Genomic DNA, 24,879 nt, shown 5'->3' on the forward strand with positions numbered 1-24,879 from the left:
TTCAGTTGTTTATAATTATATGAGTAAAAATGTTTATTTTTCAGAAGTTTTTACATTAGTATAAATATTTTTTACCCAGATATGCTCAGTTAATTTTATTTCACCCAGCGCTTTCCTTTCTCTGGAGTTTGAGAATAAGGCTGGGTGTATTACGCTCCCCTATCTTTGGGGCTAGCACCAGGGAGGATTTTGCTGTGTGTGTTTCAAAGAGACCTAGGCTTCAGACATAGGCTCCCTACAGCCTAATAGCACTGCTGGGATTATAGAAAGAGAGCCTAGTGTGTTTCTAAGGCGTCAGGCATTGGGGGTTATTATATGGCTCTAATGGAGAGGGCAATGCAAACAATTACTGCTACTGGTTACTGTAAAATAAAACAGGAGTGCCCCCCCTTTACCCCTTGTGGGTGGATATTGGGGGCTCTGGATATTGCTGTCGGGGGGCAAGACATATACAGCAGAGCACATTTATTGCTGTCAACTAATACGCTTAGAAGGAAGGAAGGCGGAAAGAGGGAGAGGAGAGAGCGTGTGTGGGAGGGACTGAGAAGACACAAGAAGAAGGGGAAGGGAAGGTGGCTGGAGAAGCGAACCCCGCCCCATCACTGAACTACAAGCCCCAGGATGCACAGCGCCGGCGTTCCCCGGTTCCCATGGCAACAAAAATAAATGAAAACAGCTTCTCCCGCGAGGGCAGCGGAGGGAGCCGGGTAAGGAGGGGGTGAGAGCCCTGCCCTGTGCGAGGTTGGGGGGAGGCGGGGAGGAGAAGACGGGGGGGGCTCAGAGGTTGTCCTCCAGGGCTGCCTCTGTCTCCATCCCTGGCAGGGTTTGTGGCATCCCAGCCTCTGACTCCCTCCCATTCCTGCCCTGCCCCCACTTGCGCCTCCCAGGGGTGGCCTGGTGGCGCCCCGGGCCTTGGACTGGCCGACTGGGGGGGAAGATCTGTCCAGGCTCCACTGAACCATATAGGAACCTTAACGCCCGCCTCGCTCAGGCTGTGGCAGCCCGTTCTTTCCTTCCGTTGTCTTCACACCGTAATCCATTTCTGCCCCCTGCCTCTGTATTTTTGCTGCTTCCGGATGCCTGGGGCCAAATCACGGTGAAAGGGAGTTTGTAAACCATGTTCTAGTGTAGATCCTGGCCTAATACCAAGGCTAAAACATTATTTCTGGTCCCTCATGGACCACTGCAGTGGTACAGAATCACTGGAGCAAAGTGTGGCCTCTACCACTCCTCCCGCGCCATCCACTCCCAAAACATCCCGAGCATTAGGCATTTAGGGTATTCCCTGTGGGCCAAGGAGAAGCGGGAATTTCCCTGACAAGTTTCATATGATGTTAATAAGATGAGGCAGGGCGAACCACCCCCTCCATAGGAAGCAGAACTTTGAAGAATCATAATTTAAAAATGGCACTGCTGAGATTGTAACTTAATCTGTTGTGCTAGCCCCTCGTAGCTCCAATAAGTAATATGAAGTGAGTAAGCAATACACTCTCTGACTTGCTGTCCCCCATCACAAGTGAATAATAACTAGGGGTATGTGAAATATTCAGAAACAAAAACACTCTTGGGTATTTTTATCTTGTTATGAATATGAAAATTGCCCTATTTTCTGAAAAACTCAGCAAAATTCATAGTTCATGTTGCTTGAAAATGACGGGGAATGGACACATTTTCAAATGCAATTGAGCCTATTTTGTGCAATTTGTCTCTATGGCAAAAACATATGAAAATGTATCTAAGGCAAGTACTTATAAGTCTGAAAGTGTCTTAGCTTGATGTTATTTTGTGGATAAGAGGTTTTATTATTTCTTTTTATCCTCACTATTTAATATGAACACTCTGACTGGTACACTACATTTTTTCCCCTCTTCTGAGACTCCTAGAACATATGCCCATGCCACGTTAAGATCTTAGATAACAAAGATTATATATAATATTCTCTCTTTCTAGAATGTAAGGGTTTGTCTGCACAGCACAATTAGCCTTGAGTTATAACTTGAGCATTACCCCTAACTCAGCTCCCATCCACACACAAAAATCTCTAGCTGAAATTAAATGGTGTTTTAAGCTTGAGCTAGCTGGCCTGTCAGGGCATGTCTACACTGCATCTGGGAGTGAGCCTCCTAGTTCAGGTCCACAGACACATGCTTGCAGGGCTTGTGCTAGCACTGTAGAAATAGCTGTGCAGACATTGCTTTGGCATTGTGGCTCAAGCTGGACTTCGAGCTCTCAAGCCCCCTGCCAGGTTTCAATAGTGAAATGAGGACAGACACATTGATGGATTTTAAGTAGCAGGCCACACCTTTTATTCAATTTTAAATACAGGGGAGGAGCGCTACCTGCCCATCACACATACTCTCCTATACCATGCATTTAATCGGTTCCGATGGAGGGCTTGTACTATATAACCCATAACTTGGGGTACGCTCTTTCACAGCTGACCCCATCAAACTCCCCTACCATTTGAGGCAGGTGTGGGTGGCATTTGTTTTGAAGTGTGGTCACTCTTGAGCTAGGCTAGCTCCAGCACATTAATCTGAATACCAATTTGAACTAATTGTTACAGTGAAGACAAGTCCTAAATTCTTGCCTTATTTTAGACCACCCAATTGTCTGTTTCTATTAGACTTAATGGGAGAATATACTTTTGAACAAGCAAATAAATACAGTGTTTTTTCATGTTTATGTGTATAAACATTCCGACTCCTGATAGGTCATGGAACCCAGTTACGATGTCCTCTACTAGCAACACAATGCTGACCCTCGATGACTGTTTCCTCCGTATGATAGTGCCAGAAGATAGTAAGTCAGAAATCTACACAAGAAGCAGAGGCACTAATGATTCTCCTAGGATCAGGAAGAGCACCAGAAGCAGCCATAGTAGCGGAATGAATGATTATAGTAGGTGCAGTAGAGAATGTGGAAGTGAAAGTTCTCATGTTAACTACTCTGATGATTTTCTCACTGACTATTCTGAATCAGCTGGCAGTAGCAATTATTTAGAACTGTCAGGAACCAAAGAGAAGAAACTACAGAAGAAGAAGAAGAAGAATGGACAGCCAAAAGGTAAAAAGAAAACTGTTGGATTTTTCCCACTAAGAAATTAGATTTTTGACAATAGCCAAATAATATACACCTGAACGTTGGTACTATCCTCCCTTCTTGACAGCTTTTGTCTTAATATGTCACATAAAATAAAAAAAAGCTTTTATTTTAGGTCTATTTCCGTCTCATTTGTCAGCCAATATATGCTACAAAATATATTCCTTCTGTGTAAACACGAACAATAAAGAAAATATCCTCCATCTAACCACATTTTTACTTTCTTGTCTAGAAATGGATTTCCTTAATTCCTACCATTCAAGTGCACAAAGTGACTGTAAAACTGAGAGGCCAACTCCCACCTCTGTCCAAGACCCTCGTGGGGTCCCAAAACATGGCCTCCAGCCCAAGCCTGAACATCTACGCTACAATTTTATAGTTCCACAGCCCATGTCCCATGAGCCTGAGTCAGCTGACATGGGCCAGACGTAGGTGTTTTATTGCAATGTAGACATATCCTTTTGGCTTTCTTCCATGGAGCCCCATACAACTGGAATCCCCAACTCCCATGACCTCATTCATCATGTCTCTACCCTCTTCTTCAAGCCCCTCTTTTTGAGATACTTCTTCCAAAAGGCTTCTAAAACCTAGTCTTTCCCTCAAAGAATTGTTAATAAGACAGGCTGGAGAAAATAAACAAATAAAACCAGAAAACTCTATAGACAAAAATCATGGAATTAACAAGACACAAGCTAACTTAATTCTGTAATCATGTGTTTGCTGCTGTATCCCATCCCCAACCTTCATCTATAACATGATCCAGTGTCTGAAAGTTAAAGCTAGACACATTCAGGCTGGACATAAGGTTTACTTTTGAACATTAAGGGTAGATTGTTTTTAACCATTGGAACAATTTACCAAGGATTGTGGTGGCGATTTTTAAATCAAGACTGGATATTTTTCTAAAAGATGTGTTCTAGGAATTATTTTGTGGAAGTTGTATGGCCTGTGTTATACAGGAAGTCATACTAGAAGATCACAATCATCCCTTCTGGCCTTGGAATCTCTGAATCTATTATGTTTTTTACTTAGAGCCTGCTCTTGTAAATAGTTCATATTCAGAACTCCCATTGAGTTCAACAGGGGTGCTTAACAGGATCTGTCCCTTAGACTGCAAGCTCTTCAAGGCAGGGACCACGATTGCATATTTATCTTTAAAATGGCTAGGAGATTTTGGGTGCTATATAAATTATAATACTAATTCTCTAGCAGTGCACATCCTGGAATGCCTTAGAGCTACTATGAAATTGAATTTATGCATGAAAGCAAGGAAAACAGTCAGATTTACAGTCCCAGCCCTTTTAATTTTCAGCTGTACTTCAGAAAGGAACATTGATACTAAGAATTTCAGGCTGTCAAGAACATTTAGCAAATACTGTGTATAGAATGCATGGATGGCATATGAACCTCCTATTCAGGGAGGCTACTCCCCAGCCCTGCCCCTTCACCCTAAGAACCCACCTCTTCTGCCCCCTCCTTTGCCGGAGTCCCCAGACCCCTACTGCAGCAGCCTGAGGAGTCCTGGCTCACCAGCCAACCCATCCAGCTCCAGCCCTGGGCCGGCCAGGTGCCAGGCTGGCCAGGTGGCCAGCGCCCCAGGAAGCCCCTGCCCTAGAAACACCAAGCAGCTCAAGAGCTGGCCCCAGCTGTCCCGAGTACTGGACCACCAGCCAGCCCACCCGCCCTAGTCCCAGCCCGTGCCTGCTTCGGCGGAGTGGCTGAGCAAGGGCTGGAAGAGGAGCAGTGCGTGCGGCTGGGGCCACAGGGGAAGAGCAGGACATAGTGGGGCAAAGCATGGGAGGAGCCACACCTCACTTTTGGGGAGGCTTAGCCTCCCTTTGCCTACAATACCCGCCGTCCAGGATAGAATGGAAAACTGTATAACTAGTCTAAATGCCTGATAATTTAAATAACACTACATTTGTGCTTATAAGCTATTTTTTGTTTAATTCAAATCAAAAGATGGTTTGAAAGTGATACAACTGTGTGTGGAATTCCTACATGCAGATTTGTTAGGATCTGAACTATTACTATCACTTTGTTTTCTGAATTTTTACAGGTACAGTAAATTTATGTTTTCTTCCTTCATCATTAATTGAATTTTCCTAATCTAGGGCTTCATCCAGCTCCACTGAAGACATTGGGGGTCTTTCCATAGGGAATTGGATCAGGCCTGTACAACCTAATCCTCCAACAAAGCACACATTAATTTCAATTAACTATTGAGAGATAAACTTTCTTTCATATGGCAGTGGGGAGACTATTCTGTAAGCACATCCTACCAGCTCATTCATTGTCATTTGACGCAGAGAAAGCTGTTGCTTACCCAAACTCTTTACTGGAATATTAGCACTAGGGCTATTTAGTGTGAAGATGGTTCCTGGGGGAAGATAGTGGTCAACAGAATGAGGAAGTGAGCAGTGAGGGAACTTTTGGACCTCATATAGATCTGGCTTTAGTTGTAACCAAATGCTGCCTGGAAAAATCCATGCTGTAGATTAGGGGTGGCCAAATTTACTGACCCCCAATACCTCCCTGCCTGCTGGGCAGAATCCTCTAGCCGCACCACCATGCCAAAGGGCAGAAGCTCCGAGCTCCCAACCCCAGTCTGATAGGCAGAGAATGGGGGAGGGCATAGCAGGCTCCATTAGCCACACTTTAACTGTAAAAGAGCCGCATGCAGCTCACGAGCCACAGTTTGGTCACCCCTGCTATAGATGTATCAGCACAAAATATGTAAACAGTGGAATTTTAGTACAGAATTTGGGCACCGTGCCATACATATTGCCTTACAGTAGCTTAGGATAAGTAGTTTGAGTAAAAATATGCATTTATTTTGCTTTCTGTATCCTTAAATTATATGTAAGTCACCATTGTTTGTTTTGGTCTGAATGCAGGAGGCAAGAAGTTGCCACCTAAGAAGATGCAACTCCAGAATACTTCATTTTTAAGCACTCAGAACAATACGATTTCCCAGAAAAATGATGCTATGGCTCAACGTATATTATCTGCAAGACTTCACAAAATTAAAGAGCTGAAAAATGAACTGTCTGACCTCCAGCACAAATTAGAAGCATCAAACTTAGAAAACCAGCTTCTGAAACAGCTTCAGTTTCGGCACTTGAAAGCAATAGGTAAATATGAAAATGCAGAGAATAACTTGCCTGATCTTATAGCAAAACATTATAGTGAGGTAAGAACTCTAAGGGGACTTCTTAGGAAGTCTCAGGAGCAGGAGCGAAATACATCCAGGAAGCTTAGAGAAGTTGAAGCAGAGCTGTTAAAGACTAAAGATGCCTTTCAAGTATTGCAGAAACTTTCAGAAGACAAGAATCTTGCAGAGAGAGGGGAACTTACCCATAGATTATCAATCCTTACAGAAAAAATGGAAGCCAATGATAAAAGAATACAGGTAATATGCAATATGTCCTTGTATGTTTTAGAACGATGATAGGAAACATTTTTTTGAAAGAATAGTGCAAGATTTTTAATCAATGCATATAAAATTAATATTTATATTGCAAGCTAACAACAAAGAAATTCAGATCCATTTGTTTTAATCCAAAGCATTCCAAAGTTTAATGATATTATGAACGAATTACTGATAATTTTAATAAAATCATGCAAAAATGTAGCAGTGAATTAAACTTGGAAATAAAAATTAGTCAAACTGTTAACCTGGTACCTTAAAAATATGGCATACTACTGGAAAGCTGTCTCTAAGACTCCCATTCACTCCTTAGTACAGATGTAGTCAAACATAGAGCAGCTGTTGACTAGTGAATTAAACATGAGTCAGGAGTCCAAATCTTAGCTCTACCACTGATTTGATATGTAACCTTAGGCAAAAGAATGAATTTATTTGAGCCTTAGGTTATTAATCTGCTAAAAGGATGGACAGCATTAAAGGAGGCTGATGTAAGGCTTTATTAATGAATATATCTAAAGTGCTTTGAAATTATTGTATGAAAGCTGCAGTATAAGTACTATTAATATTATTTATTTCAAGTTTTTTAGCAGAGTTTATATTTAATTAATTTATATTGTGACTATCATTGTGATATCTGAGGGTATTTGACCAAAATTAATAAAAACAACTGTTACCAACATTTGAGTAGACATCCTGCACATTGCACCCTGTTAGGATGCAATATTCTTCCAGAAGGAAATAAAAAATAGAGAAGCATGAAGAAACAGTCATATATAATGGAGATTCAGTAAATGAGAAGAACTGGCAGAGTAGCCATTGAGAAGAATACAAATTCATAACAATATTCCCCCTGAGTGTGGCAATCCTCTAAAACCAGAGCTAACAAAATCTCCCATTTGCCCATCTTTGATGCCCCTCCCCCTCTGTATTACAGCAACCCTTCTCCGGTGGAGAGGGCTGTATATTGTTCTTTCTGAAGCTCACTAACACTGCTCTTGTAGGAGACTGCTAGAGAGCTATGAAAGATGTTCCTTCCTTGCCCCAAATGTTGGGCATGCTGTCTTTGCAGTGTTCCCAGGGACTTAGGGGTTGAAACACCAAGCATCACAATACCCAACTTTTAGGTGCTTAGAAAATCGTAGAAAAAACATGGTGATCCACAAAGCCTGAGTTTGAGACTTCCTATCCTATACAATGAATGGGGAGAGATAGGCAACTTAGAATGTGATCTGCAAAAGCCAACACACTAGGCAGGGGGCCATCTAAGCTAGCCAAAGGGAGATGCTGATGAGAGGAGTGTGTGCTGAGCCCCTCTGAGATGGATGTCTAAAAGTGGGCTTCAGGGAGGCGCCTAGATCTATTTAGTGATCCACAAACGGGAATCAGCCACCTAATGTCAGGTGGGCTAGGCCCTTCCTGAAGGAATGAGTGGTGCACCTGCCTCGCACCACACAAAATGGCCACCAGAGGAGTAGGAGGTGGTGGTGGTGCACACCATATAACTTTAACTCAGTGGTTAGAGCACTTACTTTGTGCTCTAACCACTGAGCAGTGGGATATTCTGATATGAGGCTCTGTCAATCTCTCCTTTGAAGCTGTTCCACTGTGAATTAAATAATGAAAGAGTGAATGGACCTGGAGTCTCGCATGTGAGTTCCCTAACCACCAGGCTATAAAATCATTCTCTCTCTCTTACCTGGGAGGTGGGAGAGCCCAAATTCAGTCCCCCTCCTCCAACCACTCTTTCATTATTTATCCATAAGGGTTACAGCTTCAGTAGGAGAGATTGAGGAAGCCCCGCATCAAAATATCCTGTAGCTCAACACCCGCCTGAGACATAGGAGATCCCCTGCTTAAGTCCTTTCTCACCCTCTGGCAGGGAGTGGGGAACTGAATCTGCATTTCCCACAACACAGGTAAGTGCTCTAACCATAGGGCTAAAAGTTATAAGATGGGCACCACTCCTTCCTCCTCCAGCTGGATTTTGAATGGGACGCAATCTGGTATGCATGCTCAGAAGGCACATACTGGATCAGGCCCCATATGCAATTTAGCTGGCCAAATGCCTAACTTCCCTCAGTTCATTTATCACTTTGGGCTTAGATGGGAGATAGGCATCTGGACTCCCAGAGTGGGGCAGCAATGGGCATGTCCCAGAGTCTAAAACTTAGGCACCTAGGGAACTTTTACAGTGGAAAATTAAGTGCCAAGTGAGTTTAGGTGCCTACAGGGTTAGGCAGCAGCCAACTGGAAATTTGTGGATTGCAGTGCTGCCACACATGGAGATTGAGGAGCCTAACTCTGGAGTTTCGATCCATGAAGCAATTTAGGCACCTAATCTTTAACTCTTCCAGCCCAGACATAGGTCATTCAGACTTGAATTCGTAACAGTATCAAACACAAATATTGTAGTAAAAAAAGTAATGTCTTACAGAGCTGTTCAAAATAATGTCCCTGAGAAAGTGTAATAAAGGCATGGGATGAATGAAAATAAAGAGGATCCAGTTCCTTTAATGTCTCATACTTCTTGACTCTTGTTGTCTGTGGGGAAAGGCACAATTTCTGATTTTTAATAAAATCTCAAAACAGTGAAGTCTTTCATTTACCCTTCAGAAATTCATGTCTACACTATCTGAAGAATAACTGAACTCAGCTGCCCTTCTGAAAGCTGCTTGTTTGTAGAGCCCCCACTGAGAGTCAATGGAAAGTCTTGCTCATGGAAAGTTTGCAGTATTGGGTGCTTAGCTTATAACTTTGGTAACTATCCAGTGCATTGCCATCACAGATTTTCCTCTGGGTTCTAAATGATACAGGACCTGATTCTCATTTACACTGCTAGATTGGTATAAAAGGGTCTTATAAATGAGAATATAAATGAGAAGCAAATCCTTATAATCTCCCAAAAAAGACTGTGTTGGATTAACAAATCAGAGATTTAATATATTGACTTATTTTTCATTTTTTAATACCTATGTTTTCATTTTGTTTGGTAAACTTTGTTTTGAAACCAGATTTTGTTCATTTTAGCTGTAAAGGGAGACACTGCATTTTTGTTTTATTACAAACTTCTAATTTCAGATTTTATTTACAGTAGAATATGAGTATTAGAAGTTTCATTTTTCATTATATTACTCTGCTTATTTTTTAAACCTGATGTGAATTGAAATTCTTCGGCAGGTACATTGAATATACCTACACGGTTAAATATATAATGTTTCTAGGGCTTAGAAAAGCAGCTGAAGCTGAACAGTAGCATCTTTAGTCGTCAATTGGCAGCTGAGAATAGAAAGACTGTAGCAGCTCGGACAATCACAAAGAACTTGCAAATGGAAATTAAGTCTCTTCAACAAAAAATTAAGGTACTCAAGGTTTAAAATAGATTTCTTTTTTTATGAGTGCCACATGTCTGACATTATATGTTCCTGTTACCTTCATTATAGTCTTAAATAAGATAACTAAGGAACATATAATGCAAAATGTGTACACTACAAAAATGTCAAAAAGTAATATAAATGAAATTATCATTACTTCTATTTGTCAGAATCTGAAGTAGATCAATAACTAGTAGAAATGCAATTAATAATATGACCTGTTACCACTCGAGGAATCTGGATCAGCATGTTACACTACAACTGTAGCAGAGTCCCACAGGGGTATGTCCTGGGTCTAGTACTTTTTCAACATTTTCATTAATGACTTGGATAATGAAGTGGAGAATATGCTTATAAAATTTGCAGATGACATCAAGCTGGAAGAATTTGCAAACACTTTGAAAGACAGCATTACAATTCAAAACAATCTTGACAAATTGGAGAATTGGTCTGAATTCAACAAAATGAAATTCAGTAAAGACAAATGCAAAGTACTACACTTAGGAAAGAAAAATCAAAGGCACAACTACAAAAATTGGGACTAACTAGTTAGGCAGTTGTATTGCAGAAAAAGATCTGGGAGTTATAGTAGATCACAAACTGAATATGAGCAAATAGTTGTGAAAAAGTCTAATATTATTCTGGGTTCTATTAACAAGAGTGTCATATGTAAGACATGGGAAATAATTGTCCGGATACTGGTACTGGTGATGCCTCAGCTGAAGTATCCAGTTTGGGGTGTCACACTTTAAGAAAGATGTGGGTAAAGTGGAGAGAGTCCAGAAGAGAACAACAAAAATTATAAAAGTTTTTAAAAGCCTGACCTGTGAGGAAAGATTTAAAAAACTAGGTATGTGTAGTTCTGAGAAAAGAAGACTGAGGGAGCACCTGATATTAGCTGTCAAATATGTGAAGGGCTATTATAAAGAGGACTGTGATCAATTGTTCTCTATATCCACTGAAGGTAGGCAGGAAGTAATTGGCTTAATCTGCACTGAAGGAGATTAAGATAGATATTAGAAAAATCTTTCTAACTATAAGGATAGTTAAATTCTGGAATAGGCTTCTAAGGAAGATTGTGGAATCCCTGTCATTGAAATTTTTTAAGAACAGGTTAGACAAACACCTGTCAGGGATGGTCAAATTATACTTCTACCTGCCTCAATGTGGGGGGCTGAACTAGATGACTTCTCAACATCCCTTCCAGCCATTTGTTTCTATGATTCTAGGAGCTTTTTGTTAGATCCCTTTACAGGAATACTGCCAGATCAAAATGGTCCCAGAGTTTACAATCGGTAAAAATAAGCTTTGACAAAAAGGCCACTAGAAATGTTTCTGTGATTTGATTTAAATTCCAATGGAAACTGTTTTGGTTTTGATAAATTAAACATTCCCCAGTAGTATTTGCAACCCAAACATCATAGCATTGTGTTAGTGTATAAAAACCTGAAAGTGACATTGAATAGAAACAAAAAATTCAAAACTCATTATTCTGTAATATAAAGGGTAAACAAATCACATAGAGAAAAGTATAATTAAAATCCTTTCAGTTTTACTAAAGATGTTATTTATACTGTAGCTATGACATATGTTTTATATTTAAATATGTGGTAACAAATTATCCCCTCCTTTGGAAACCACACCCCTAGGAGAAATCAAGTCTCTGAAATAACAGTTGTGGGATTCCTCCCCAGCATCATTCTGTTAGGGTAGAATAGGCTGTGCAGCCTGCCTCAGTGTTGGCATATTCCTGGCATCCTGTGAGAGGCCAGGACCATCTTCACAGAAGCATTGTGCATCTATACCAGTTCTGTACCAACAGCCCTTCTCCTCTCCTGTTCTTTGGCAACATGACTCCAAAAAGAGATTCCCCCTTGCTTCAGCAGCCCCAAGAAATCCTGCGGAAGGACTCAGAAGAACAGTAGAGGAATACGTCTGTCCTATCCCAATGCGAATCACAGGCTCAGGGAGCACCCATTGATCCATAGAATTGATCATTTTTCTCACAGGTCGGTCCCCTCCATGTGCAGATCTGAGGAAGAGAGACAATTATGGGACCATGACTTTAAACCTCACAATGTCACTTAAATGACAAACTATTTTAAAATGCAGTTTGTTTATGCTAATTTTCTATTTCTATTGTAATACTTATCTGAAATATTTCAGTTTTATTGTTAATCCAAGAAAAACTTCTGTAGGCCTCTAAAATTGTGGGTGGTTTTTTGTGCCTCTCTTTTGAATGCCCAATTTATTTAAGTTTTTAGGTGAACAAAACTTGGATTTTTAGCACAAACAGCAATTGGGCATGCCAATCAACCTGCTTTCTGTGCAAAAATACTATTTACGTTCATGTACTCTGTACAACCAGTAATTTAGAGACTGAAAAGTACACCTGCATTTTATATGCATCTTACTCTTTGTCAAACTGCAAAATGGATGCAAAGTAAGAATGAAGTTGAAGTTTGTTTTATGTATTTAAGGAACGTAAAGATATGTTTCACTTTGGAAAAGGTTATTTTTCAATCAGACACCTGTCATGCCTCTCATCCTTACCACTTTACAGAAAAATAGTTTATAAAATATGAACAAAGAAGACACATAATAAATAAAATAAATTGTGGAAACAAAATTTTTGCTCCATACTTTTGAACAGATTACTTGTAGACTATGCAGTATAAACCAATTTGAGCTTTAAATACAGAATACTTAATCTAAACAAGGACATTGAAGAAGAATGAAAGATAAACATTTATTAGAGAAGCCTCCATCTCTTGAATGTAATGTTATTAAAATGATTATGAAAGAGTATAGGTGTGTATAAAGCCTTAAAAGAGAACAGAATTCAAATTCTGAACTGGATCACTAAAGAAAATGAAATTGCTAGTTCCCATTTATGGACATCACAGGCTTTCTGTACAGACATTGGCACAATTCACCTTAGTTGATAGTTGCTCTCCAAGAAAGGCTTTGGACTGAAATACAAGGATTTTCACATTTGAGTAAGGATCAAAGTGCATTGGTACAGCAGTGTGTGAAAACTTTTATAAGGTGTCTGCTTGCAGTACGTTCGTCTCAGGCCACATCTATTTGTTCTCTATTTTCATGAACACTATTACATTCATTAACATTTTTTAAGATGAGGCAGTGGGTAATCATTAAGTTTGAGAGTATGGATTTTTTTTTTTTAGGAAAAGGAACGAGAAGTTGGTATAAAAAATATCTATACAAATCGGATGCTTAAAGGTCTACAGGACAAAGCTGGTCCAGTACCTCGAAAAAAAGGTACTGTATATTCATAGTATTTTTTATTTTTGTATGTTTTAATTTTGAACTTGCATTGCTTTCTAATAGGGACATAATGGGATAAATCTTCTAAAACGGACTTAAATTGCACCTGTATGTGTGCAAAATGGGTTCTTACGCATGTAATTACTCATTTGGAAACACAATTACTTGTTTCTTTGCTCATATGGATTCAACTAAGTAGCCCAGTTTATGTAATTTATTTAATAATATTTAACCCAGTTTATGTAAATGTACTTTAAGCCAGTTTTTACATTTATTTAGTGATATTTATGACTGTATGGTGTATAATACTGTGTCTATTAAAGCTTACAAAAGTTTGGAAAATAAAGTGTAATAATGATGAGATAGAAGCAGTGTTTCTGCCTTAAGTATATAATCTCTTCATCGTTAAATCATTAGCAATCAAACAGTATTTCATATTATGTCATCACAGTTTTTGCATAGTATGTTTGACCATAGCTGTGCCCTCTAACACCACTGTAGTTAAGGTTATTTGTAAAATCTGTTAATTTTTAAAGGTATAATATGTCTTCAAAAATTGTTCTGGACTGAAATTTAGCATTTGATTAGTAGTAGCAGATTTGCCTTATTCATTTCTTAAAAATCAGATGGGCAGTTTTAAAATGATACAAACACTATTTCTGATGGTGTATGTGTAACCAAGATAACTCAAAAACTAGGATAAAATACCAGTATTTCCGCTCCAATCTTTAGAAGTTAGTGGTTTTAGAAAATCAGAACTGTGGGATTCAGATTGCCTCCTAATTCTAATGGGTTTTCCACTGAGTCAGCCAATCTGAATCACACAGAGCCAATCAGGGCCCAAGCATAATTTTTTCGGGCCCAGTACAAACTTGGAACCCAGGCCCCCTCCCACACACATACCACAATCCCTCATCCCATACATACAATCTCATGAGCCATGACAAATTCTTTCCTCATGGTAATGAGGGTGGCAGTCTGGGCCGGGCCCCCGCAGGGTCTGCTGGCCCCAGTAAAGTGTACCCATTTATCCCCCCATGTGAGGGCCTTGGAGCCAGTAACATCCAGAGAATTTTGATGAGAATTCCTCTCTGTGATGTCATAGGCCTTCAATGCCTTTGTTTTAAGTAGCTTTTTATAGCAGTTGCACTTCAGCAGAAATTGTTTCTGTGAAGAAAAATTTTAGTTGGAAGCTTTCACTCTTATATTTTATTTATGAGATGAGTAAAGATTTGGACAAGGTTTGCAGGAGAAATGGTACAAATGTCTTCAATAAATACTGCCAAATATTCTGCAAAGAGGACAGGAGTAAGACAATTTTAGGCTGCAGCATCCAATGCAATCAGAGGTCACCCTTCTCCTCAGTTCTAATAGGGTAAGACTCTGTACCTCACACCACACTTCATCCAACCCAAACCTCACTCATTTTTACTCAGAACTTACAGAGATGTTTCACATGGCTATGGAATAAATTCATTGCACTCTTATCAGCCTGTCATGATATCTGACCACTGAATTATATCTCTCATCACTTCTCCCTCTGCCAGTCATGTGGAATGAACAAGGATGGTTATTGTTGTTCTCTTTCCAGTGTTGTGTGACACTTTCCACCCCGATCTAGTCTTATCCAACAATGTCTTTTTGTATATATGTTAAGTGGTCAATATCTTATGAATGCATGCATGAGTTATTATGTGTTTATGTTGTTTGTCTGGTATCCCTTGCTATGGGATACTTCCACTCCATGAGTTAGAATGCTTTTAGAGAACAGAAAGTACAGGGTTGTTGCTTTTGTTTCTAAAATACAGTATGTGTATTATAAAATATGTATGATACTGTATTAACTCTTACTGCACATATACAGATGTCTCTATGTGATTATTGTTTTATTTTTTTTCCAATATTCATTTAATGATTGATTTTCTGACTGATTCTCTCATTTCCCCCAACTGACATTTCAAATAGGGAGGACCCCTTTCCCAAGAAGGCTGGTTTCCAGTCACAGAGAAGGAAACATTTCTTGGTCTTTACATACAGTACCACATAAATAATAATAATAATAATAATTAAAAACAAACAGAGGACCCAAACAGCAGCTGGATGAATAAATTTAAAATAAATTAAGGAGATTCAAGTGGCAACTTTAAAGGCTATTTTCCTAGCCCTTAAGCCCTGGAGAGTCTGTAATAGATTAATCTCCAAGATGCATAACTTCCCATGGCCTTTTCTCAGCTGAAACTTCTAAGGATATGCCCATACTACAACCAGTACAGTGCTGCTGTAGTGCTGCAGTGTAGATGCTTTCCATTGACGGAAGGGGTTTTTCTGTCAATATAGGTAATCCACCCCTTTAAGTAGCTGTAGCTAGGTCGACAGAAGAATCCTTCCATCAACCTACCTGTGTCTACACCAGGAGCTAGGTCAACCTAACTGCGGGGTTCAGGGCATGAAATTCTTTATAGGTCTGATCGTCATAGCTAGGTTGATGTAAGTTATTATACGTAGACGAGGCCTTAGACTTGCATTTTGGGGGTTGGAGATCCCAGACATGGGCTTGCTTCTAAACAGTATTTACAAAAGTCATGGTCAGAGTGACTGGTTGTCTGAGAGAAGACCCGGGGGAAGGGAAAGGGGTCTGTTTTTCTTTGGTTAGCTTCATAGATTCCAGGGGGTACATCAACTCATCTAGATATTTGTCTAGTTTTACAACAGGCTACATAAAAAGCACTTGCAAAGTCAGTACAAACTAAAATTTCATACAGACAATGACTTGTTTATACTGCTCTATATACTGTACACTGCAAAGTAAGTACAATATTTATATTCTAGTTGATTTATTTTATAATTATATGGTAAAATGAGAAAGTAAGTAATTTTTCAGTAACAGCATGCTGTGACACTTTTGTATTTTTATGTTGGATTTTGTAAGCCAGTATAGTTTTTAAGTGAGGTGAAACTTGGGGATACGCAAGACAAATCAGACTCCTTAAAGAGGTACAATTGTCTGGAATGGTTAAGAGCCATCGTGCTATGGTACCCATATACTCCATATATTCATCATTGACAAAATATAAATATTTCCTGGAAATTACATTTCATATAAGCTTGCAGGGGAGTTGCCATCCTCCTTGGCTATAGTTTAAAAAAAATTGTTTAAATGGAAGAAACAAATTAATAGATTTCTCAGCCTGTTACCCCTGGTACATGCACCTGAGACACAGGTATTAGTCCAAGTTAAGGGAAGGAATTTTTTTGCAGAAGCCCTTTGTTAAAATGTTCACAACATGTTGCTATTCCTAAATAAACCCACACTCCCTTGATGAGGGATGAGTACTTAAACTTTATTTACTAGATACTATCATAGGGAAACTTTAGCTTTTGTGAATATTGTATTTGCTGACAGAGTTCTTAGAGGTTCAGTGGTAATACACAGCCTTACTGTTGTTTTCTGTTTATTCCTTCCCTAATGTGCTGCCTCTGCCGAATGTCTGAATCCCAGTAACAAAAGTGTTAGCTAGTAATTCATGTAGTGGGATTTAAAGACATGTGACTGGCTGACACTGGCCCTGTAAGAAGGAGTAGGACTAGTGCACCTGTGCCTTATCAGTACTCTCCAATCTAGCAAATTAATTGGGCTTAAAAGCGGGCACCCGGGCCCTAGGGGAAGGGAGATTCAGTGAGTTAAGAGGGAAGAGCTGTCAGACCTAGGAAATTGTGGTTCCTGGGAGCAGAGCCTAAGCATAATTTTTTGGGCCCAGTACAAACTTGTAACTATGGCCCCCTCCCACACACATATACTACAATCCCTCATCCCATACGTACAATCTCATAAGCCATGAAATTTTTTTCCCTCATGGTAATGGGGGTTGCAGCCTGGACCAGGCCCTGGTAAAGTGTACCCTTCCCACTCCCCACCCCCCCTCGGCTCCTTCCCTATGTGGGGGCCCTGTCTGGGAGAAGGCTGAAGGCAGGAGAACAGCAAGATGTTTGCTGGCTGGTGTCTCTAAGCCAGAGGGTCGAGACCTGAAGGCCAAAGAGCAGCAGAGAGAGTTGCCTGCTGGCACGAAGATGGACAGACAGAGCAAGGGCCAGAGAGGACTGAATACAGGGAGGAGCAGGGGAGCTTGCTTGCTTGCTTGCTGACATCTCCAGGGCCAGAGAAATGGACCCAGAGGAACCATGAAAAGGCCTGGGGGAGTGAGGAATGTTCCCCTGGTAAAGGTGAGCTGTGAAAGAGAAGCTATGTGGGCTCATGCTGGGAAGAGCAATGTTGCACTCCAAGTGGATGGGCTGAGGTTGCTGTCCTTGCAGAAGGACTGAAGAAGAGGACCAACAAAGACCTAGGTGTTGTGAAAGACACTAGAGTATGGTATGGATGGACTTGCAGCAGACATGGTGGGGGTGTGGGAAATAGACTTTGTTTGGGACTCTTGTTGGGGACTAATTGAGCTATGTTTTGCTACTAAACCATGTTAATGGACTGATAAGCTTGCATGGAGTTAGTGGGGCCTTGGGGGAGACTGAGGCAGATGTACTTATGTAGTGATCAGCTGTAGGGGAAGTGGGTGCTTTGCCCTGTGACAAGACACACATCCTCATTCCCCAACCAGAGTTGGGCGACTTTTTTAGTTAATAAATGTTGGCTTCAAATTTTAGTTACTCTGCAATAATAAAGTTTTGTTTTTAAGTCTTTTTTGTTGTTGCACTGTTGTTCTACAGTCTTCCTATTTTTTTTTTCCTTCATTTTTGACTAAGATGAGGAAGCACTCAGCTGGGGAGGAATCTGTGACTTTACATAGGGGGAAGAGTTCTGCCAAAGTTTTGATGGCTGGTATTTCTGCCGAATGGGTTTTGTTCTGAGCCTACCAGTTAGTCAGGACTGATAACTTAGAACCCAGAACTGGAAATGCCACAAAGTAACTTGTCTGAGTTGAGTTTGCCCATCATATGTTAAGAAAAAGGATATGCTCCCCTCAATAGGGCCATTTCCTATTTTTTTAATTTGTGGGGGAAAAAAAGACTCATTCTTGATCCATCAGGGAATTTAAAATAATGAAACGTGTGGTAACTCTTCTATTTCCTCTATTCTCCAGTCTGATTAAACTCTATGGAGAGCAGACAGTAAGTCTGGGATAAGGTCTCTGTGTATGCATATATATGTCCACTATTCACAGATATGTCTGCAAATGCATTTATAGTCCACCATTTTCTTCCCTAAGCACAGGAAATCAAGTAAATTGACAATTTCTTTATTAGAACCTTCTCAACAGTTTTTCATTTGTGAGAGAAAAGGCTGGATCCTACAGGACACATCTAAATATTTAGCTCCCCCTAGTCTTGACTCTAAGAAATGCTCCAGGGACTTCCTTTGACCAGGCTTTAAAAAATACTCAGTAGCACTCACCACAGGTTCAGAAAGAAAAGGAAAGCTCTCTATAGGACCACTGCCACCATAACTGTCTGCCACACTGGTCCAAACTCCGTAAGAAATAATGTCCAAAATACTAGCCAGGAACATCAATCCTAACTACTACTCAGCAACAGTTCAAGGAAGACAAAACAAAGCCAGCACTAGGAAATCATGCTGCTGCTAATGCTCTGATTTCAAACGAAGTGTGCTAGCTGTAGAAATACTCATGCTGCCTCCTCTCATTACTCGTTTAACCAATTTATTTTTTACAATTTATTAACATCAGAAATGCTCTGAGCAGGAAAATGAAACACTAACAACTTTGTGTTTAAATAAATGAACCCCCCATGACACCTTTTTTTCTTTCTGCTGTTTTTGTACTCTTCACTTGGGGCTAGATTTGCAAAAGATGTGTGGATGTTGCACCCTGTCGCCTAGTGAAATTCAGAATCCTTTTTAGGCATGGGGGAAGAGTTAGTTTATTAACAAAGAAATTCACAGAAGCCAGCATGCTGGGTGGGGAGTCACTTAAGCTAGTCAGAAGGAAATGACAAGGAGAGGAGTGGGATTTAGGCCCCATCTCTGAAAGGAAGTTAGGTGCCTTCCTCCACTTGGGATTCACAGCCAGGAACTTTCTTTCTAGAGTTAGGCACCTAAGCCACTTCAGTTTTTTCTCATGAAAAATAGGGGGGCTGAAGGAAGTTATAGACAATAGCCCAGGGGCTAGGGCATTCACCCAAGCTATAGAAGTCTTAGGTTCAAATTCCTCCTCTGCTCGATGTGGAGCATGGATTTAAAGCCAGGTCTCCCATGTAAGTGCCCTAACCACTGGGCTCTTTCAGTCCCTCCTGTTGAAGCTGTTCCAGTTCGAATAAAATAATTAAGTATTCATTAGGCCAAAAAGAGAGTGAGAGAATGACTCTCTAGCCCAGTGGTTAGGGTACCCACTTGGGAAATGGGGATTCAAGTCCCTACTTTAAATCAGGTGGAATGGGAACTTGAGGCTGGGTCTCCCACATTCCATGTGAGTGCTCTAACCACTGGCATGTTGGTTAAAAGGGGGAGTAATGGACACCACAACCATTGTCTTTTGTGTGAGTTAGGCTGTTAGCTGTAAGCAGGCTTACCCATCAGGTGAGAGAACACCTAGTATGTGAAACTTGGCAGGTCTTAGATGTGAGTTAGGGCAGCATCAGGACTTAAATGGCTTTGTGTATGTCCACTGGCAGAAAGTTAGGTCTCTAGGGGACTCCTGTGGTGGAAACTTAGGGAAGTTAGGTGCCTGCAGGATTAGCTGGCAAGTGAATGGTGTTTTTGTGAATGCCAGTGGTGCCTGTTTTATCTGTGTGGATTTTGATAGAGGCTGTTACAAATCTCTTCTGCCTTATGTTTCTTTATAAAATTGCATTATTGGAAGAAAGAAATACATGCATGGAGCTAGAGATATTTAAAATAATAATTTCCATATAAATATTGGTTTTACAGGTACTCTCTGTTTCCAAATACGGTACCGTTTCAGAAAGAGTTGTGCTTTCTGCTAAATGTGCTCTTCTTTCCACAGGTGTTAGTTTAAGCAAATCAGTACAAGTAAATAAGCAGAATTTTAAATCAGCACAGGTGTCGCTTCATCATAAACAAGAAATAGACAAAAGTGCAGCTCTCTTCATAGAGGTATGAAACATTTGGATCCCATTTAACCTCAAAATTCCTAATGTGTTTGTTCCTACATCATACTGTATTTCATAATTTTCAAGAACTTTTTACTGAATATCCTTAATTTCAGTCTGTTCTGAAAAATGTATTGTGTGCATCCTTTTTTGTTTAAATAGAATGGTGTTATTTAAAACATTTAAGGATGCTTTGTTAGGACAAAAGATACTATATGAAATAAATGTATGATAATCTAAATAGAATAGAAAATACCAAAAATGATCCTGAGTCACCAAAAAAAAAAAAAAAATTAATTAATCATTCACTAACATAAGTGGGGTTTTTTTTAAACCATTATCTTTATCTTAAACTGTGAATTGTAGGAGAAAAAGACAACTGAAGATATACATCGAAAAGTAGAACCCTATGAAGCAGACAAAGATACAAACCATAAGAGAGACATTGAACCAGCCAAGAAACCATCAAAGCAAGAAACTTCTAATCAGACATGTAGAGGTATACTTCTAATTTTTCAGAACCTTATTTGATCTAATGCAAACAGAATGAATGAACTGCAGTAGACTGGTATTACGTGCTGCCATGATGGCCATTAGCCTGTATCTGACATACAACAAACAAGTTCAACAACAGTGTTAATACAAGCCACTGAAATCTACCTTAGTGGTGCTACAGCACTTATATAAGTAATTTGGAACTGGTTTATATACCTCTGTGCTCCTGGCCTTCCGATGGCATTCATGGTGATTATATGAAGACATCAGGTGCCTTGTTTGAGCTGATTATAGACTATGGTGGTTTTATTGATAATTTATGCTGATAAGCTTGATCCTAAGTGCTAAGCTGCTGATCCCTGTCACCCTTCAGAAGGGTAGTTTCAGATAAGGGTTGAGAAACAGGCAATGTATGCTGCTACTGGAACCTCGTCTAGAGTTGGTCTAGTTCTACCTTGTCTCCCTGAGTGTCTCAACAAGAATTGAGATCAGAGCCTGTCTGCCCTCAAAACTTGTCTTCCTTTTGGTTTGCCATACCCCACAGATGCACCAAAGCTACTTGACCCTCTGTTGACACTGTTAATGCTGTTATCCCTGAAAAGACATATCTGATGTAACTGCAGCCTGAGTAGTGAATAAGGGGACACACAGGGCATGTAGTCTGTTCTTGTGGAGCCCACCCTGCAAGAGGGGGAGTTCTTACTAAGCCAGAAGCTGTGATTTGTGTCTGCTGTCTTTAGCACAGGCACAAATCCCTTGCTGGGAGATGAAAAGGAGTTCTCTCTAACCTTGAAGCAGCCTTCACATATCTATTCACCTTAGTGAATACTGCAGTGTCTTGGGAGAATGGTGTTTATTTAAACCTTAGAGATTGTCTATATGGGGATATTCTGGAAAGTTAATTTGTAGTCCCAAAAAATGTGAATTAAATGGGTTAGTTGAATGGCGCTAAACATCTGTGGACCCTCTCATTCTGAATGAAAGTGGCCTTAATCTATTTTCAATTCCCCCCGCCTTTTGTTAATTCAGATTATTTTTGCCAAATAGCCAAATGTTTGCCAAATGTTGACAAGCCCTTAATCACTATCATTTTTCATAAAGATTATAGACAAGGAACTCTCCACTTACAGATTTTGAAGAGTGATTATAAAATTAGCACTTACTTATTTAAGCATTTCTATTCCTTTACCCAAGTCATGTCTGGACTAAAAGTATGAGTGTTATTTATATTACAGTAGTGCCTACAGGCAACAACCACGATCAGGACCCATTATTGTAGGCACTGTGCAAACACATAGGAGACAATACCTGCCTCAAAGAGCAAACATGCTAAATAGATTAAATATGGAGGGGGGAAAAAGAGGCACAATAAGGTGTTGTGACTTAAGCAGGTCACTTACTCACCAGGTCAGCAGCAGAGCTAGAAATAGAACCCAGGTCTAATGACTTCCAGCCCAATGGCCTGTCAGCTAGACCATGCTGCATCTCCACTGTCCTTATGCCCCTCCAAGCCAACTTAGATCAGTGACATTTGTCATTGCCTCCCCATTCGAAATTGACTAGAGGCTTGGGCCTCTTATGTTCAAGACTGGCTATGGAACTCTCCACAGACATGTTTGCCTAAATCCCTCTTTGGTGGTCTTCAGTCTTTGGTATAAGGCCTTTCCGTTTGTCTCAGTTAATCTTTGACTATTTTCATTTCCCTTTGTGATGTGATTTTTGAGATTGGCTTTTAGCTCATTTTATTGTTTGGCAGTGTGTAGTTCTCTCCAAAGCAATGAGACCATCCCTATTTTTTTTATTTTACAGCAACTTTATCTATAAACCATGGGTGCTGTATGTGTGTATGCCACCGCAAAAATACCTTCTATAGTACTCTCACTACAGAGCCAATACAGTTAGGAAATGATCAAGGGGAATCTATTCCACTTTATTCAACATAAACAAAACTGTCACTTAAGTTCCAGAATTCTTCTTTATTATGGGTGATGATGCTGAAGGCAAAAAGAACCCACTTTGAGTTGATACGCCATGTTGAATTTCTTTGTAGGGCTGGTAGTTAGACTTCATCATATAGAAGTATCACTTTTATGCCTGTTCACCCTTTATGAAATTATGGAGTATTAAAAATTGTCATGAATAAAATTACCACATTTGTACACTTAAAGTTAAACATCTGGAAAAATATGTAATATAAACCTAGATGCAAACTCTAGGATAGATTTAACAGCAGGGTACTCTATCTAAAATCTAACAAGTCTTCTGGCATACTCATTAGTCAATGGTATCTTCTTAGTAATCTCTTAGAACTAGTGAAGTATAAATAAGAATGACCAATGCAGTGAAATGTCTTTGCACTGTCTAATGCTCTTAAACAATCTTTAAATTAAGAACATTCCTAAATAAAAATATTCCATTGTAGAATTTTTAAGTGATGAAATACAGCTCGTGGAAGAAAAAACTCACTTTGAATATATGGAAAGAAAGAAGAAAAAGAGAGAAGTGCAAGAAAGGAAAGCTGACTTACTGAAAGAAGAACTGGAGAAATTAATGAAAGCAGGACAAACTCGACCTACAAATGATGTCCCAACAAGGAAAAATCAAGAAAAAGTTTCAACAGAAGAGAATGAAAAGGAGGAAAGTAAACAATTAAATGACAAAAGGGCAGCGGATGATAAAAGTGCAACTCCAACACAGAGTAACAGAACACCCACTAGACTTAAAAAACAGTATATATTCACAGAAGCCACTGAAAACTTGCATCAGGGGCTTCCTGCATCAGGTCCAGTGTCCAACACAGGTAGCCTCCGCAAAAACAGACAAGCAGGTAGGCAGCAGAGTGAGAGAGCTGAATTGAAGGCAAGAAATTCATTTGGTATATATGAGCCATCATTTGGTAAAGTTACCAAAACAAGGCAGAAAGACAGTGCTACAGAGGATGAAAGCTATGTTCGTACAACACTAACAGAGAGGAAAATCTCTCTTATGGAAGAACTTTTTGGACCAAGCTGTGTCTTAAACAACCATTCACCCCTTAACACAAAAGGGCTTGATACAGAACAATCAGTTATGGAAAACGAAAGATTACATAACTGTACAAGTGAGATTACGAACACTGACACTGGTCTGCAATGTGGAGATTCTAAACTTACACTAGCAAAGTCTAAACTAACAACTTCATCCTCAGACATAAAATAGTTTTAATATTTAATTGATGTATCAACGTTACATTGTTTATCTTTAATCTTGAAATATGCAGTATGTTTAACATTCGTTAAACGTAGGTGTGTTGCCTACCAGTATTTTTTTTCCTTCATTACTTGTAAGATTTCATTTAAATCTTCTTAAAATTTTACCTCAACCATTCTTCAGCAATAAAACTGAAATGGAATATTCTGTTATAGGAGAGTATTTCTCTACAAGTTCTATGTCCCACTGCTCAAGCACTCTGCTCAATTGGTTGAACATTCTTGGGCATATTAGAATGTACCATAATTCAGAATATTAAAACCATGACTATGCTAGCTGCAGTGAGGGCCTGTCAAAGATGAAAAGTAGTTGAAGTCTGTCTAGAAGAGGAACACATTAAAGAAGGGCTTGTGCTACAGAACGAAAAGACAAATAGGGTTGAAATATTTGATTTATGAGGCAAAATCCTGCCCCTATTGAAGTTAATGGGGCCAAGATTTCACACATTTTTAATATTTCTGTATAGCTTTTAAATCTTAGCCCCCAGTTCAGCAAAGCATTTAAGCAGGTGCATAACTTCAGCACAAGTAGTCCAGTGACTTCACTATGATTATTCTTGCTTAAAGTTATGCACGTTCTTAAGTACTTTGCTGGATTCAGGGCCCATACGCATAAAAAGTGTTTAACACTATAAAATTAATCCTATGTATGTTACTGGCATGACTCTATAAGCTGAAGCATTTCAGTAATTTTGTGTCCAAATAAGACAACACATTAATTCAAATTTGCCATGAGTTTAAAGTTGAAATGCTGGGAGCAGATAGCAGGCCTTTTTTTTGGTGAAAGATCATCAGCTCTGGAATTCAGTCATCCATATAGTGCACCATTGCTCAAGCATGACAGGCAGCCTTTAAGGTGAAATGCAAA

General features: G+C 39.7%; 1 protein-coding gene across 1 annotated transcript; it reads left to right on the forward strand.

Moving 5' to 3' along the window:
- Positions 1 to 621: 621 nt before the first annotated feature.
- On the forward strand, positions 622 to 24,160 carry LCA5L (lebercilin LCA5 like). The gene is given in 8 exon segments (XM_067545231.1): positions 622 to 707; positions 2,714 to 3,066; positions 6,000 to 6,514; positions 9,754 to 9,891; positions 13,092 to 13,185; positions 20,163 to 20,272; positions 20,635 to 20,767; positions 23,186 to 24,160. Coding segments are annotated over 8 exon segments (2,205 nt in total). The 3' UTR covers positions 23,962 to 24,160.
- The last annotated feature ends 719 nt before the right edge of the window (positions 24,161 to 24,879 follow it).

The sequence above is a fragment of the Emydura macquarii genome, unplaced genomic scaffold (assembly GCF_026122565.2).
Source record: "Emydura macquarii macquarii isolate MOO-44397 ecotype Brisbane River unplaced genomic scaffold, CSIRO-AGI_Emac_v2 contig_1043, whole genome shotgun sequence".
NCBI lineage: Eukaryota > Metazoa > Chordata > Testudines > Chelidae > Emydura > Emydura macquarii.